We start from the raw sequence: 18,292 nt of genomic DNA, 5'->3' as shown, positions 1-18,292 counted from the left end.
CTGAGCTAAAATTTAAAAATGGACCTATTATGTTCATTTCCAGCTCCATTTTTTTTTTTTCGTGCACTCCACCAGAGTGACATTAGATGATTCACTGTTATATATATCATTCTTTTGTAGCTCATACATTGGTCTTTGTTGCTAAAACAGCTTTTATTTAATTCCTCTGTCTTTAAGTCTTCTGATTGGCTATCCCTCCCAAACAGAAGGTATGGACCAATAAAGGTGGAAAGTATTGATAGATGATAGAAGATTTCCATCACTGCATAAATAAAACAGTACAATTATCATGTTACATGTTATGTTCTGTTGTATGATATGTAACTAGTATTTGATATTTTCTCTACCATTTTAGACACAATTTTCATCTTAAATCCTTAAAAATATCTCACTGTTAAACAAAAAAACTCAGAATAACACAAGGAAACATTTCAGACCTTATTTTTAATATCTTTTCATTGACTTTTTTTTTAAGTAGGATCTTAGATAATAATAAGTCCTATATGTGAAAATATTAGCAAACTAGCTTTGGCCTTTAAAAATGTCAGTGTGCAAGTAAATGGAGCAGTAATAAAGACACTTCAAAATGAAAACGCGTAAACAGTATCCTGGCAGGGCACATCCACTGAAACTGAAAGGTTTGCTCTTATTTTGAAAGTACAGCCACTGCTAACCAACGAGCACCAACCCGTTCTTGTCATGTGCTTCTCTGCTGCCAGGCTGGGCAGGTAGCTGTTTCTGTTATTACTGTAAAGTCTCATCACTACTCATCTCTATTGTCACCTAGGTGACTCGAATGAAAACAAGCCTTTGGTGGGGGCGGAGGAGGAAGAGGTGGCCAAGATGGGCTGTCCCAGTTTGGGCGAACACACACAGGTAGAAGTGGTCATAGAGGAGTCCTACGAGTTCAAGGTAAGTGTGTGTCTGTGCGTGCCGATACTGCACTAACAATGCCTTTACCAGAGCAGGTGTATGTGAGCGATTCTTCTATCAGATGCATTTTAAGTCCTGCTGGGTCGCTAAAACTAAATGTCCAGTGTCATTCTTTCATTTTGCAGTGGATGCATGTAGAGCAACGCCTTCTCTGGTAGGATGCTGCTGATTTTTAAAAAGGACCTGCAAAAAATAAGTTAATAATTTATTAACACGATGTTTTCAGAAACTCAAAGAAGTTAAGTCGCTTTCTTTTCAAGCTCCTTCCATCATCTGGATGACTGAGAACCAACACAGACGATATGCTTTCATCATATTTCAGTACAAAACAGGCATTAAACAAGCCTGGCTTTGTTCTTTCATAAATATTTTAACACTAGGAGGCGGGCCTTCCTAGATCTGATCCATTTCTAACTCTGACGAACACCATCGTCACGAGTGTGCAGCCGGGGAAACACAATAACGACACAACGACAGGGCTCTCTGTGGCTTCACGTGGACCCCTAACTGATGCCTGTCTCTTCATCTTGTGTCATCATATCGTTACTTATTTTTCCTGTTAATTGTCATATTCATTTGTCCTCTCATTCGTCATTTTCATCTCTGTTTGGTCTCGAAATGTCACCACTCGTGTGTCTGCGTACAGATTTCATCATCTCACGTGTCCATTTTTTGTCATTTTGTGTGCGTGTGTGTGTGTGTCTGTGTGCAGAGAGCAGTAAATACACTTCTTAGGCATGCTGAAAAGGTAATCCATCATTTTCATGCATGCAAAGCTTGTTCTCTAATCATCTACTGTACAATACTGAAATGTACTAATGGTGCCTGGGTTAATCACATCCCAATCTATAAATCATTAAGCGTTGCCACACATCGAGATTATTTAGTAATTTATCTTACCGTGACTGCTAAAATATGGCACATTTACCATTTTATGATGCTTTTAACATAGTAGATAGTAAAAAATTCAGAATTCCCTCCAAGCCCTGTCAGTAAAGTTACAGTAATGACTGCTAGTGCTGTGCTCCTTAGCTGCTGTCAGCTCTTTTACAACATCTTTTATCATCTTTCTTCTCTTGCCTGTTTTAGACTAAAACACTGAAGCAGAATGCCTGAAGGTTTTTTCTTCCTGAATTTTACAGCGAGCATAAGTAAAATGTGGCACGGCTGATTTCACAGCTTTATATTAATTAGCACACCTTATACCTGGAGTACCGGGGCCTGAAAATTTCAATGAATGTATGGTTTGGGTTTTAACCGAAAGGCCTGAAGTCAGCAGTTTCCTCTTTCTGTATAGCTGCGAATGAATTAACAGCTTGAGGGTTGTGTTTTTCCTGTTCTGCCTGATTTGTATGCAATGGCATGGTTGATATTTGTGCGTTTGTATATTTGTGTGTGCGTGTGTATAGAGTACAGTAGATAAGCTGATCAAGAAGACAAACTTGGCCTTGGTGGTGGGAAGCAGCAGCTGGAGGGAACAGTTTGTCAATGCTGTTACAGTCAGTGCAGGTAACACGCGCACACACACACACACACACACACACACACACACAAAGGGCTTCATTTTGATTTATGAACAGTGGTTTTGGCTGACATTTTTCTTGACTTTATTTTTAAAGATGGTGGATGAAGGGAAAGAACTTTTCTTAAAACGTGACATCAGCATTTAATTTGGACCCTTATAGTGTATTTTGATAAGGAGAGATCATCAGAAGGAATTGAAAGTGATTTATTGATATACAGAATTCAGTTTGAGATATTTGGCGGTTAGACCCTGATGGCCCGGCGCAGCAGAACGGGATCTCAGTGGTGATAGGGATTAGAGCAGGACTCCCCAGAGTCTAGACACTGGTGGTGGAGATGAAGATGGAGGCTTGAATGGAGCCTGAGTTGCACGAAGGCAACTGCAAAGAAGAATGACAGATGTACAGTATGCAGAGTGAAAGCTGATTGGTCAGAAGAAGGCCAGCAGAAAGCTGATTGGACTAGACATGTGATGTCACAATCAGCTTGACAGCGTGGGAAAGTGGAAGTGATGTGGATAATCTAAGCTTAGATTATCCATCAACACCTGGGAAGCAGACAGATGAGTGACTACAGATCTTCCCTATTGAACTTACGCATAAGCTTCGTTTATTACATTCATAGTCTGTTTCTTTACTGTCACAGACAGAAGTCTGATTCAGTTTTAGTTATGTAAAGTAGTTTGACATTGTAGGAAATGCAGTACATGGACAAAAGAATATTTCTACCTGCATGTTACTCATGCACATATGGAGTTGCAGTTATGACTGCTTCCACTCTTTGGAGTGTGTCTGTAGGAATTTCTGCCCATTCATCCGAATTGGGGGATACGTAGGCAGAAACTGATGTTGGATGAGAGGGTATTGAATCAGTAGAGCAGGTTTTATATACTATTGAATAATATCCCTTAGAATTCACTTTGGAATATCTTGGACAGAAGAAATGTATCAAAATTACTTGCTAGTTGCTATGGTGACATTTGATTACAGTATCACACTCAAAAAAATTTTCTTTTGCAAATATTTGTAAAGGCAGAAAGTAAGGCTGCATGCTTGACTCTGTAAACTGGTGGGAATGGGATTGAATGAAACAGCTCTCATATATGGGCATAGTATGGGCTACTAGCAAGCTAGATTAGCATAACATAGCACAATTATTGGTACATTATAGCATTTAATTAATACAGCATTTTGTGTTGCTTAAAACAACCCCTCACTCTTAATTTAAATATATTTCTATAATCTCTAAAGCTTATCAATTAATATGACGTAAGTTATTAGCTTCTAATTAAAATGTTAGGTTGGGGAGGTATTTCAGGCAGTTAGCCATTTTGCTTATATTGGGTAGTTTTTGTGAATTACAGCTACATACCAGCTGCTTTTCATCAAGTCATGACTAAAACATTTAAAACAATGTCAAATACAAATTGAGTGAGATTTAAAGTGCTGCTAAATGGGTGCTTTAAGCAAAGCTATAGATCAGCTGTTTTTTAGTCTTTATGCTAATCTAAGCTAATCAAGAGACTTAGGAGATAAATGTGACAAGAAAAGATATCAAACTTCTGTCTCTTACTAGAGTTAAAGCTGAAGTTTATCTGTCTTGTTTCTTCTTTTTGTCTCATTCCTTTTTATTAATCGTCTTGTTACTTTTACTCCGTTTCAATCTCCCACCTACCCAAAGGAGATGATGACGAGGAGGAGAGCGGCGAGGAGCGGCTGCCCTCCTGCTTCGACTACATCATGCACTTCCTCACCGTCTTCTGGAAGGTTCTGTTCGCCTTCGTCCCTCCCACAGAGTACTGGAACGGCTGGGCCTGCTTCATCGTCTCCATATCGCTTATCGGCGTCCTCACCGCAGTCACGGGCGATCTGGCATCTCACTTCGGCTGCACGATAGGACTGAAAGACTCGGTGACGGCTGTGGTGTTTGTAGCGCTGGGAACATCAGTGCCAGGTGAGGATGAGTGGGGAAGAGCCTTATTATTTGACTTTAAATCCCAATCTAAGCACCAAAACATTCACCACCACACGCTCATCAATGGCCAGCTCATCAAACACATCAGAAAACGTGTCTGGGATCTTTATTTCTTTTATATTGTTTCACCTTCCAAACAACTTGGTTAGATTGGGTTAAAATACAAACTTTCAACAATGGTTACAGTGTCTTATCCATGCTGATGATTGGTCAGCATGGATAAATACCACCCGTTTCCTGAGAACACGCTTTTAGCTGGATTGAAAAACCCTGATTTAACCTATTAAGTTCATAACCACCACCTTTGTGTGACCTCTTAGTCTGATTGTGTTAGGGTTAGTTTAGCTAGATAATGAAAAATTAGTTAGACACATGGTTACATTTAGATGTGGTATTGTGGGTTATTATGAGTAATGCCTGTGTATGAGTGCGGTTGTTGAAAACAAGCAGGAAGAAGATTTTCCCAGCTTGCAGCTTGATCTGAATACAGGTATGAGGAGAGGTTTAGCGGGACTCAAACAGAAACAGATGGCTCGGTGTTACGCCACAGTGGTGCAGAGTGATTATTTTCCACGTTTGCCATGTTACAAATTCCTCCCCTCCCATTACACCACACTCGAGCTTTCCGTTTCACCAGACATGAAATGAGCTGCGTCTTCCCTCCAAAGTTCAGATGTAAATAAACAAACACAAGCCTCTCTCCTGCGCCTGATTTCAATAGCAGCCGCTTTGACTTCCAGGATCGAAATCAAAAATATAATTGTAAAACTCCGGCTCCATCACAGCCTTCAGCCTCGGATTTTTTTCTTGCCCGGAGTGGGCAGATCGTCCCCAGACTTTCATTCAATTCCCTGCCTCATTCCTAACGTCAGCAGGTTTATTGTTGCCCCTTCGTATGATTTATAGAAACGGCTCCTGTGCTGCTCTTCCGGGCGGTAACTTGGATGGCTTGTGATGAGGTCTCTGGAAAGTAGTGTTTGAATCAATTCCTTCTACAACCATGTTATGGTGTGCGAAGGGGAATTTTAGATCCGTAAATCAGCGCGTTTCCTTTTGCAAGGTTCTAATGTTTTCATTTTCCCTCTTGTTGTGAATCTCTGATCACTTTCACTCCCAGCCAGATCTCTATCTGTTCCTTCTTTAGTCTCTCATAGTCCCCCCACTTATCTGTTAGGCTCTCATGCCCCATTCTGGTCAATTTGTTACTCTGACTTGGTGTTACCTTACTCCGCTCTTTCTTTCCTCCTCTTAGTGTTTTTGCTATTGGATCATCCATCATTCTGACCTGTGTATGCTGTAGAAACCAGGCGTGCGTGTGGGTAAAAACGTGTGCTTTTCCTGTCGAGGAGCCGCAAGTTAGCATGCAGCATCTCCAGCGGGCCATTATGACTTTCACAGGGAGTGTTTGCTGCCTTCTGCGTGTGTGATCTCCTTAAAACTTGTTAGCAACACTCATCTGCTCTCTCGTTTCCATTTCTCTGACATGCGCCCTTCCCTCCTCCTTCTCTTCTCTCTGTCCTCCTCGAGATTCATAAAAGCATTTCTGTGTTATTTGATTGGAGACACACTCCAGGATTATCGGCCCAATTTACACAGAATTTGCAGACTCAGGCAATTAGAGAGCAAACGCTGATGGTTTGAAAGCTGCACGCTGCAAAAATGTTTCTGCCTGTTTAAGAGGTTTGCACAGCTCATTTGTAGCCATCTGAGGTATTTAAACGGTAAGTGGTGTTTGATATGTGCATCCGTGGTGAACAAATGCTGACGCTGGTTTGCAGTCTTCATCTCATACGCTGCTTCATACCTGAAGTTTATCTCTGTGTGAACTGATTTTTGACTTTTTGGATAATATTGATTTAGTTGTTGTTCTTCCTTTGGTCTAAATACATGAATTTCACTGTGGAAAGTCCTTTTGGAATTTTGTGGGAAGTTGCTGCAACAGAGGATTTAAATTGTTTTAGTATAACAATAAAAATCTGCACAGCCTCGTTCATCAAATGAGAACTTTTAGATATTTTTGTGACCGTTTAGCAGGAATAGTGTGGACGAAAGGAGTTTATACGAGCCAAATGAAGATGTTCAGAAGATGACACTCCAGTAGGTCTGCGTACATTCACCAGAGCATTAAACAGGCTGTTCTCATCATTGTTACCTGTGTGGCTGGCTAGGCAGGACCAGATCGCAGGACTCAGAGACGGGGGATTTAAATCTAAGAGGCAGCTTTATTTGCTGTGATGAAGAAGTCAGATGTGGTGCAAAAATAAAAATTAAAAAAAAAAACACTAAAAGAAACAAGTTTAGAACTAAGACTCTTGCAACCAGGACACAATAAAGGAACATGAACTACACACAAGAAACACACTGCAAACATGGAGACCACGACGACCAGAGTGTGACTGAAGACTTAAATACACATGCAGGATAACGAGGGAAACAGGAGAGAAACACAGCAGGAACAAATCAGACGCAACGAGAGAGGGGAAGGAAAACTAAACAATGCATGCAGGACAAGAGACTATCATAACAAGACAGGAAACACTGAGGACAAAACAATAAGGGAAACTAAACCAGAACCACAAAGGATAAACACAAGAATCAGAAACTCATAAACGAAGAAAACTAAACTAGGAAATATGAGAACTCTAAGAATACCACAATAATGACTTATCAAGATTCAAAAAAGTCCACAAACACAAAACACTGGGTCAGAGACCCACAACCATGACAGTTCTGTTTTCTATTTTTAAACATATGAAATTAGGGCTGTGCAATATGACCAAAATCTCATATCCCGATATTAGACATTTATTGTCCCGACAAAGTTATATCTCACAAAAATTTTAAATTTTCTGTAAATTCTGTGAATCTCGGGTAACTCGACTCGTGTGAAGTGTTTTCAGCTGGGCGTCGTGTACCTGGAGTCGAGTGTTTTCACCGACCAGTTTCCTGCATAATTTGCATAGTACAGTTTTCTGGTCCGTGTCATACTTTTCATAACAAAACCATGTCCATGCTACAGAGGTAGCCCCTCGTTTAGAAATAAGGTCCTCGATTTGTTTCAACTGCTCTTCCTGTTTGTCATCATTTCAGTTTATTTTGAAAAATCCCAACAGGATCTTCAGCTTTATTGTGAAAGGTTTATGTGGAAAATAAACAAGTGGACGGCGGAGCCACACGCTGGGTTTACCGTCACTGTTGCTAACAACAACGTGGAAAAACAGTCGCGTATCCGCCTGTAGCGTGGTTATTTTAAATATAAGAGAAAGAGAGAGCTTTAAGAAATTAATAAACTACAGTGACCATCAAAGTCATGAAAAATATTGCCGTAAACAGTTTATTTTGCGACACCACGAAACAAACGATAGCGTAAAATGAAACGATAGACGTTTTCATATCGTCATCCGATATATATCTTATATCGAACAGCCTTATATGAAATAGCAAATAAATGTTCATTGAGCACCTATTGGGATTTAAGTTGCTTTTTAGACAAGTGAAGATATTTCTTTAGCAAACTGATTCCTTTTAAGAAACATTGCTAATTCAGAGTCTGTGATGCTGCTGGATTTTGTCCCACTGCATCTCTAACATGTGTCTGATGATCTTATTTGGAGGCAGTAATGTGGAGTTATATGGCTGCCCCTATGTGCACACACACACTTGTTTTTTGTGTCGTCTACCCCCAGCAGGATTACAGTCCCCCCCCGAAAAAATTTTGAGGACAGTTTTAATGTTGGGATACGAATTTCAGCTAATCTCACTGACATTCAAATGAAAATTGAGGCTCTTCTCACCAGCCTGTCTAAAAACAGACGTTCAGTAACTGGCAGCAGCTTCCGCCGGTATTCCCTGCCAACCCAGTTGTAGTCTCTCTGCTTTTCATCCAGTTTCTCCTCACATATCCTGCACCACAGAGCACACTTAGTGTACACCTACAGCATTTCACAGCATTTATTACATTGATTTTGGTTGTTCTGATGCCAGAACACAACTGTAAATTGCAGCAGGACTAGTAAATCTTCTCTGAAACTAATGCAAGTGATGTTTAATTCTGCCCAGTGTGCATAAAAAAAACGATATATGGCAAGTGAATCCATTTCTGACAAAAATGTGTATCGCGGAGCAACGCAAACCTCCTGAGGCTTTTTTAAATGCACATAAATTTTGATAATGTAACTCTAAAGGCTCTCGCCTCAAACAGTGACCCAATGTGAACACAGAAATGATCATTCCACAGGGATCCCACAGGGATGGAAATTTCTCTCTAAAGATATAACCTGGACACAGGGCAACCACTGAGCAACCAGCATTAAACCACTGATTCAGCTCCATGGAGCATGATTACAAAAATATGGACTAAGAGACTTTAACTGTGGCTGACAGATTGTTATTTCCTTATCCAGTATACACTCACCGTCCACTTTGTAAGTTGCTTTGATTCAACAGCTCGTCATTGCATGTATCTAATCAGCGAATCACATCACAGCTGCATTTGCGAATGCAGTCATAGTCAAGAAGATCTGCCAAAATTCAAACTGACCATCAGAATGGGGAAGAAAGGTGATTTAAGTGTATTTGATAGTTGTTGGTGCCAGATGTACGGTGGCCCTGAGAGGCCAAATGGACTACAACTTAAGAAAAGACCAGCAATAAGAAAAACGCTGCAAAAACACACAAAACACAATGGAAATCGGAAAAACAAAAACAGAATTAGGAAAAGACAGATTTCCAAAAGCACAAGGGAAGTGTTTCTGGGGAGACAATAACCCGACGGACCAGTTGCAGGCGCCCAAAACATGGTAGATGTGTTTTATTCTCATGATTCATATAATACTGATGACAGATTTTTAGGCTAATAGTTAGGCTAACACAGTTACCGATAGATCCTCCACTTCTTTTAAGTGTCTCCCAGCACAATTCTTATTGCATATTTTGGTTCCTGCAACTGGTCCGTCGGGTTATTGCCTCCCCAGAAACACTTCCCTTGTGCTTTTAGAAATCTATTTTTACCTATTTCTGTTTTCGTTTTTTCTATTTCCGTTTTCATTTCTTCCTATTTCCGTTGTGTTTTGTGTGCTATTGCAGCGTTTTTCTTATTGCTGATCTTTTCTTAAGTTGTAGTCCATTTGGCCTCTCAGGGCCACCTTACAGATGGGCTGAATGTGGGTGCTTTAGAAACAGCAGATTTTCAACACAACCACCTCTTTAAGGTTTACAGAGAATGATCCAAAAAAGCAAAATACCCAATGAGTGTCAGTTCTTTGTCTTGTTGATGCCAGAGGTCAGAGAATGGCTTTCATAGGACTTCATAGGAATTAAACAGTAAGTCAAATAATCACATAATACAATTAAGGTCTGCAGAGGAGCATCTCTGAATGCACAGTGCATCAAACCTTGAAGCAGATTGGCTACAGCAGCGAAAGACCAGGTGCTGCTCCTGTTAGAGCATGATCTCGTGGACAATAGATCACAGGCATTTAAAACTAAACAATATTGTTTGTTTGTATCAATGGTTTCGTTGTAGCAAGGTGTACCTAAAAAAAGTGGCAAGTGAGTGTGTAATCCTTTCAATTACACATACAGTGTTACACATCCGTGATAATATTTATGCAAAAGGAATGGAGGAACTGACCTTTGTGGTTGCAAAGGGGCTTGCAGATACATAGAAACTGTGGGTGTATAAGATGTCAGCAAGTGTTAGGTGATCTACCAAGAGTGAAGAACTGAGTTTGACTTTAACTGACATGTAGGATATTCCCGGAAATGTCAGGATTTCACTCATCAATGACTTCCAGTGTCTGCAACAAACCTTTTTTATAAAATCTTATGTATGACTCCCCATCATCTTCGTGATAGCTGACTGGATAAGCACCAGTGTAACCAAATATCTACTGATTGGATTTGACAGCATTGCATATTTAAATTATGCAGGTTATAAAATCTTCTGCTGTATTTGGCTGTCACCCAAGCATTTGTTCGTCCTTTGTCTGTCTTTGAGTATTATGTCCTCAGTTATCGGTACAGTTGCTTTTCTTCTTCCTAGGTGTTGTAACTTTTTTTTCTTAGACTGATAATCAGTGTCTGCCTGTAAAAAAGAACAACCACTTCACAGTTTTGTCCTGTCTTTATGCTTCTCTTTCCATTCTTGAATGACATGATGTTCACTTGTATGTTTTTAAGTGGAAAACAGTTGTTACCTTTAGCTTTTTGCAGCAGCCTGTGAGCAAGTCCTGCACAAAAATACATCTAAAATTTATTCAATTAAAGTAATTTCCATAGTTTTGGTTGGCACAGTGTCATTGTCTTGTTTTGACGCTAGGTCTATGCTTTGCTTTTATGCCTTGTTCTAATCTTGCACATTGATTTTTCTATTGTAGTTTGAAGCGGTTGCTCTGAGGTTTTGAAAAGATGAACGTAGTAGAAGAAAGAACCCTAAAAATGAGGCAGCATAAAAAAGGGTTTTACAATAAAGCCTTTCTTTCTTTCTTTCTTTCTTTCTTTCTTTCTTTCTTTCTTTCTTCTAGACACATTTGCCAGCAAGGTCGCTGCCATCCAGGACCAGTACGCTGACGCCTCCATCGGCAACGTCACCGGCTCCAATGCGGTTAACGTCTTTCTGGGCATTGGCGTGGCATGGACCATCGCTGCCATCGCCTGGCGCTCCAAGGGCAAACCTTTCAAGGTGGACCCAGGAAGTCTGGCCTTCTCTGTCACCCTCTTCACTATCTTAGCTGTGGTGAGCGTGCTCACGCTTCTGTACCGGAGGCGGGCAACAGTCGCCGGTGGCGAGCTGGGTGGGCCGCGGACTTGCAAAATAATAACGTCGCTGATGTTTGTCTCATTGTGGCTGATTTACATCCTGCTGGCTTCCCTGGAGGCCTATTGCCATATACCAGGGTTTTAAATGGAAAGGAAAGCAGAGGGAGAGAGAGGCCCACTGCCAATATGAAAAGAGAGAGAGAGAGAGAGAGCGATGCAGCAGTCTTGAAAGAGGGAGTCGAGATGGATCGATATGGGCCGACTTTTCAGGAAATCTTTAAATCCGTCCAAAGACTATTTCAGTTTTTCATCAGATGTGTTTTTTCCCTACATTCCTCTCTGTCCTGAAAAACAGAGAGTGAGTCCTCATAAACAGTAAAACTTGCCAAATGTCCAAATTAATAATTATTTATTCTACATTAGCAGCTCTTTTAGACAGGAAGCCCCTCCCTCTGGTCTAGTTATGACGAAACTTCTCGAATACATAAAATTAAAATGTAACATCGTGGAAAAAAGGTATAAAACTGACTTTTGAGGGTGCTTCTAAAATCAGCAGTTGACAACAAAGTGTACAGGCTCATGTTGTCCTAATATACTGCCAAGACAGCTGGAACGAAAAGACGATCAGCTGGCTTCTGAAGAGAAAATAGGTTGAGAGTGAGGATTAAAGTGAGATATAAAAATGGAAAAGATGAGACAAGAAGAAACAGAAATAGAGAAAGAAGAAAGTGTGTATAGCATAAACAAGAATATGTGGTAAAAACCTTTTACTGCCCTGTATTAGTCACTCGTTCGCTCCCTCCACCTTTACTGTATCAGTGGACGCTCCTGTCTGAACATTTGAGCTCTAAAACTGACAGTGACTTCACACTTTTAATCCCTCTTCCACCAAATGCACACAGACACACACACACTCACATATACACACTCTTGGGGCCCTTGGGTGATTCTGCAGTTGCGGGGACCAAGTTGCGGGCGAGATGAAAAGTGAACATCCTTTCATTTTATTTTATTTTTGTCTTTTTATTCTTTTCTTCCTCAGTACACTGTGCAAAATAGTCCCTACACACACCATACACTTTCCTCAGACCCTTGCTCTTGCCTTACTTTTATCTTCCCCGTAGGAATAAAGTCTTAAAGTTGATGAAATGTTGTAGTCAGCACCGACCGACCTGCCCTCTTTTTAATTGAGCCAGTTTCTGTTTCATTTTGGCATCTGTTTAATGCCAAATTCCCACACTTTTTACTAAACTTTTGAGTGGCGTCACGTGTTGATGTTGTTACCGTGCAATTGTAAAAAAATAACAACAATGAAAAACCGTATAAATGCAGCGTGATCTGATAATGGACAAGACAAATTCAAGTGAAGAAATCTCTAAAGTGGGGAGGAAGAACCAACAAGAACAGTCCACCAAGAAAAAGCTGAAGCTTTGTGCACGACACATCGTGAGGTGCATTGTTTACACTTTAAACTACGGATAATGTGAACAACTTTGAGCCAAGCAGGGACTTCTGTGATGCCGTCGATGAACAACACAAGAATCGGAGCGAAGGATCGACTGCGAGACGACGGTGTTGACGACAAATCAGAACCATGACTACAGCCAGTGTTTCTAATTGTACATGATAACAGAAACTGTCGTTGATGTGTGTGCGAGAAGTCATTGATATCCCCTCTATCTTAAGACCCACTCTGTAAGTAAAGCTCTGGAGGTATTCAAGAAAGACTCACGTGGACTTTTTTCTCTGAAACAAAGAGAAACGAGAGGACATTTTTAAGGAAACCCAATGCAACAAGAAGAGTGTGAACATAAAACCACAGGAGAGTGAGACACTTTGAAGGAAATGTACGGCAGCTCTGAAATATCACATGACTGTTCTGCTCCAGTCGGGACATTTCTTTGTAATCTAAACAAAAAATTAAAAAAAAAATATATATATACATATAAATCACAAGTGTGTGTATCCAAAGATGAGATAGAAGAAAATAGTCACAGATCACGTTTTCAGTGTGCAGTCTACAAGCTGCTGGTTGTAGTTTGTAAAAAAAAAAACAAACAAACAAAATAACTGGCAAGAATTTCATAAAAATGTTCACACTACAGATATATGTGGTAAATGATCTGGTATATTTTATGGGTAAAACTGTGCTATTTATTATGTTTTCGTGAAACTTTTTTTTCTGTGAAACTCAGGCGTGGTGTGCGTGGAAGTGAAAGTAAGATATTCAGAATAGCTAAAAGCGAGAATATTAGGCCATGTATCGTGTGAACTGTTTTGTCATCCGTGTCTGTCGTTTAAAGTGTCAAAGCCCAGATCTGCATTATGTGGTGTTAATAGCCCGGTCCTGCCCGGAGGCTGGACCGAAACTGGACAGAAGGGATGGCATATGGCTTGTCAGTGTAGATTATTATTAAACGCCAACTTCCCTTTGTTGAAAACAGTATAGAAAGAGATACTCTGCAGGAAGTGGGCGATTTTTCTCTCAACTACCCACCATGCTGACGGAGATCTTCAAGAAAAATCATCCTGAGATAAACAATAATTTAGCTTTTTGGTTTGTTGACTGACACAAGAATAGGACAGAAAACAACAATTTACCTGCCTGCCATCCTTATTGTTAAATATGGACAGCCCACTCACTGCTGTCAGCCCGTATAAATGCAGACATGACAAAGCCGCCTTAATTTGTGACCAATCCACGCCTCTGATACAGCCCCGCCAAGTTCGGTGGATGTAGAAATGGAAGATAAGTGGGTGATTGGTGCAAACAGGCATTGCTCTATGGGGGTAAACATTCCTGTATCCATTGCAACTTCACTCTTTCTATGGTACATCTTTTGCTGCAGGAAATAAAGGAAAGCTGTTTTCCCCAGCCCACTTTCAATGATAGAGTTTGGACATCTGCCATATTCCTTTTAGCTGCAAAGATTTAACATTGTTCTACAGAAGTTAAACATGATGACATGTCCTGTCCCAACACCTGTAGAAAAGGGCGTTGGTCAAGACGTTTTCAGCCTTTCAGATGCTGAGGTCATGTTAAGTCAACCTAAGGCAACTCTACTGTCCATGTGAAAGGTGGGGATAGTCTGAAAGCCAAATTTTGCAAACTGCCACATTGGGAAGATGTGAACTGGAAGTATTCAGTGGGTTGTTGATAGTTTGTCAGCGTTAATCTCGTTAAAATGACATTAACGCCATAACCGCATTAGCAAATCTCAGTTAGCGAGTTAGCGCGAATCGCCCCACGCATGGGGCTGCACATTGACAATGCGTTAGCTTGTTAATGCGTTAGCTCATTAACACGTTAGCGCCGTCCAGCCCCACGCACGGGGCGATCCGCGCTAACTCGCTAACGGAGATTTGCCGCGTTAATGCGGTTATGGTGTTAACGTCATTTTAACGAGATTAACGCTGACAGCACTAAATATAATATATAATGATAAGTCACAGTGAAACTAAGATATGTGTGTTTGTACGTTGACATTTGCCTGATAGGGGCGTGGACGCTATCTCAACCTAACTTTAAGCCTTACCAGTAAAAAAAAACGACAACTTTAAAAATCTCTTGAATTAGTCATATTTGTACGAGGCTAAAATTGCTAATTTCACGGCTGAGGCTGTTCATTTTAACATTTAACATTCACACCCTTTAATGATCTGTAATTATTTGGTCTCAGCACATAATATGTTGAAACCTAGGCCTGAACCCTCCACGACCGAGGTCAGTGTTTCAATGTTTGGCATGACTTGCACATTGCCAAACATTGCCAGCCTCTTACTAGGGCCAAACTCTTTCTTTTTTTCCTCAATGACTTAAGCTTCAGTAACAGTTGCCAGTTTCCGAATGAGTGGGCAGGATAATAGTGCTGCTGACGCCACAGGAATACTGGGACGGATTTAGAAATGTAGGCTTTTTAAAGGTTGATAAGCCTTGCTGGAGGACGACTGAAAGTGTTTGCGTGTGTGTGTGAGTTTGTGCGTGTGCCTGCTCTCTAAGTGAATGAAGAAATGCGACCATATTTTTAGTCTTTTGCCTGTTGCTTAGCGACCATCTATCTGCTAGCCGTTGTCTTCTTGACTGTTGCTGGTGTGTGCGAGACACTTCATGTGTGTGTGTGAGAGAGAGAGGTTTTCTTATATTTCTCACTTGCCCTTGTTCTAATGAATGTGACAGACTATGGACGACTGTCACGTTTAAAAAAAGGAAATAAGTTGTTTAGCTTTCAGTTCTCATGCAGCTTGATTCTTCCAGAAGATTCTCTAATTTGGTGTTTTGACAATGGTGATAATATATCAGTCCAAAATCTCAAGTCTGTTCGATTAATTTGAGATTATTTGACTGCTCAGACCATTCCAGTCATCTCTCACAACTGATCAGTGGGAACGTTGCTGAGACCACGCCCACCAGGATTTCATTCTAGGACAAAAGTGGCCACATTTGCTTTGCAGTGACCCTTCCACTCACCTAATGGACCTAAACAATGTCAACACAATGCCCCTGTCACACGTATATTACTCAACATGTGTTTTTTGCCTCCCGTCGTTTGCATGTGTATCCATTGTATGTCTATGTCTGTCTGTGCCTTTTTGTGTGCTGGTGCACCTGTGTGGGTTGTAATCTCCTTACAAGGGCTCACCCCACGTGTCCCTAGCTGACTCCCATATGCTAGATTAATGAATTTGAATGCCAACCTGACCCACAGTAAAAAGGCCTGGAAATTTGATTTTCTCCCTTGTGTACATGCCTGCATGTGCGCCTGAAATGGAGATAGAGAGGCAGGTAAATTGTGGCCGGTACTCTACCCCCATAAGGTGTCTTTGTGTCTGTACCTGTCAAATAAGATTATATATATATAATCGATCTGGCTGTCTATCGAGACTGGAAAGCTGGCACCTTTCTTTAAAAACGAATATGCGTGTGTATGTGAGTGGAGTTTGGCAGTGCCTGTCGTACACTGAGGTCACAGACTCCACATCTCTTGACTGACTGATGACTACAGGCACACACGCTCTTGCACACAATATTTCATCATCAATTCATATGAAAAAATTCAGAAGATGAAAATGGAACCATGTGGAAAAAATCTAACACTTAAAAGTATTTACATTGTGACAACAGCTGTTAAAAATATTTAACTCATTCAATCAAGTGTAATGATATGATTTGCAGTGTGTGTGTGTGTGTGTGTGTGTGTGTTCTAGTCCAGCTATCATAGTGAGGACCAGATGGTATTGTAGACCACTACAGTAAGGACATTTTGGAAAGTGAGACCCTTTTGGTCTGTCCTCACTTTTTCAACCGGTTGTGAAAAAAGGGTCTGTGCCTGTGTTTGTTTTGTGGAGTTTAACAGATGTACTGCATCTATCTGAATAGATAATATCTGAATTTTGAAATGGAAAGATTATTTAAGAGTATTTGTTTTCAGGTAAACCTGGAAACCAGCAGCAGTGTTTTGCTATTGTCATTCATTCATTTTTCCAAGATCTATTATTCCATAGTTTGTATTATTTTTCAAACTATTATTTGATCACATAAATATCCAGGAGCTGATCCATGTGTAAAATAGAAGACATGATTAAATTATTTAAAAATAAATAAAAAAATTAAAAAAAAAACCATGAATAAATACAGACAAAACACCTAACCTTGAAAAAAATGAATGTTATTCATTACTTATCAGTCTAATGAGCTGAGTATTAATAGTGTAAATCATTACTACAGAGCTATTTGTCAATGATAATTTGGAATATTTTGTCTGTATTCATTTATATAGAGTAAAAATTTATTTCAAGAACTTTGAGTGTCTCGGCGCATGAAGACATCAGTCTGTTTCACACAGTGACGAGTCTGTTGTATACTTTACCAAATGTTTGCTTATATATGTAAAAAAATCTGTTGTAACACCTGAACAAATTAACAAAGAACACATTTTTAGCATTTTTGTGCTTTGCCACGTTTCTGGTTTGAAACCATATGTAGTGTATCCATGTGTGAAAGATAAAAGAGTATTTCTCCCTTTTTTTCCAGTTCTCACCCCCTCCATTGTTAGCCACTACGTTGCTCTCTACCTTATATTTTTTTTAATGTATACTTACGCCGCCCTATTTATGAGCTCACAAAGTGCTTTTTAATATAAACATCTGGTATTTTTTCATTCATTTTATTATTGTGCTTTTCATTGCATTGTTTTGTGTTGTTTTGGTGATTTTTGTAATTGATACAAAAAAAATCCCTCACAAAGTAGAACAAGAACATAAGAGTGTACTCTTATTGTTTTCATTGTGTGTGTGTGTGTGTGTGTGTGGATGGATGTGTGTGTGTGTGTGTGTGGATGGATGTGTGCATATGTGTGAGCTGTTCATATCATACTGTGCAAGAGTGTGTTATTGCATGAATTAAAGTCATTCAGAATACAGCGTTCGATGTTGGAAATGTCGTAGTAAAGAGTATTTTTAAATGCTGAAAATGACATGATATGAAACATGATATATAGACCAAACTTTTCTTTTTTTTCAAAAATTAAATAAAACGTGACTGGAAAATGCTCAGAAATGTGTTTCTTTTCTAATAATGGAGAGAAAGTCTTTTTTCACCATTAAGATGCTTATTTTAGTAAATAAATCAATCATACTTGAGATAAGTGTTTACCCTGAGTGTATACCTGTAATTGCAATCATCTATAAAAATGTTCATCTACAGTTTCTGCAGCAGACATCCAGAAAAAGCAATATTTTACTTAATTTAGAAAATTAAAAGCCATTTTCAGGCTGAGAGTTTTAAACTTAAAACCAGCTGACAGTTTTTTGTTACATGGTTTGTAACAGTTTTTTCATTAACATTAATATTGGCCTGTAGCTCAAGGATCTAATGATGTGCTACTCTGAGAGTGGGTTACCTGCAAACCTCTGAACATGACTGTGTCATCAGCAAACAAAGTCATCAAAATGATTGGCTATGTTATCACTAAAACAACATTTGTCTATTTGAATATATTTATGTACGGGATGATTAAAGCTCAGGGGGTAGAGTAAGTGGTCTACTGATTGGAAAGTTTGTGGTTCAATCCCCCAAGTTGCTCTCCGATGTATCCATCAGTGT

The 18,292-nt window shown here is 39.8% G+C and overlaps 1 protein-coding gene across 4 annotated transcripts in view; it reads left to right on the top strand.

The window, feature by feature from the left end:
- Positions 1-17,738, top strand: part of slc8a4b (solute carrier family 8 member 4b) — a 134,333-nt gene extending 116,595 nt beyond the window's left edge. For 2 of the 4 annotated variants that reach the window (XM_086284381.1, XM_086284371.1), the window contains 5 exons: positions 788-912; positions 1,646-1,681; positions 2,343-2,442; positions 4,138-4,410; positions 10,956-17,738. In XM_086284381.1, the coding sequence (XP_086140507.1) occupies positions 788-912; positions 1,646-1,681; positions 2,343-2,442; positions 4,138-4,410; positions 10,956-11,335 (914 nt within the window). In that variant the 3' untranslated portion in view covers positions 11,336-17,738. The remainder of the gene's footprint in view (positions 1-787; positions 913-1,645; positions 1,682-2,342; positions 2,443-4,137; positions 4,411-10,955) is intronic. The other 2 variants (XM_086284399.1, XM_086284391.1) reach the window with 1 other exon arrangement.
- Positions 17,739-18,292: the final 554 nt, after the last annotated feature.

Source organism: Aulonocara sp. 'chitande type north' Nkhata Bay, linkage group LG3 (genome assembly GCF_057382095.1).
Source record: "Aulonocara sp. 'chitande type north' Nkhata Bay isolate Kocher_YH1m ecotype deep benthic linkage group LG3, A_spYH_male_GT1.1, whole genome shotgun sequence".
Taxonomy (NCBI): Eukaryota; Metazoa; Chordata; class Actinopteri; order Cichliformes; family Cichlidae; genus Aulonocara; species Aulonocara sp. 'chitande type north' Nkhata Bay.
This window is presented reverse-complemented; position numbering and strand designations above follow the sequence as displayed.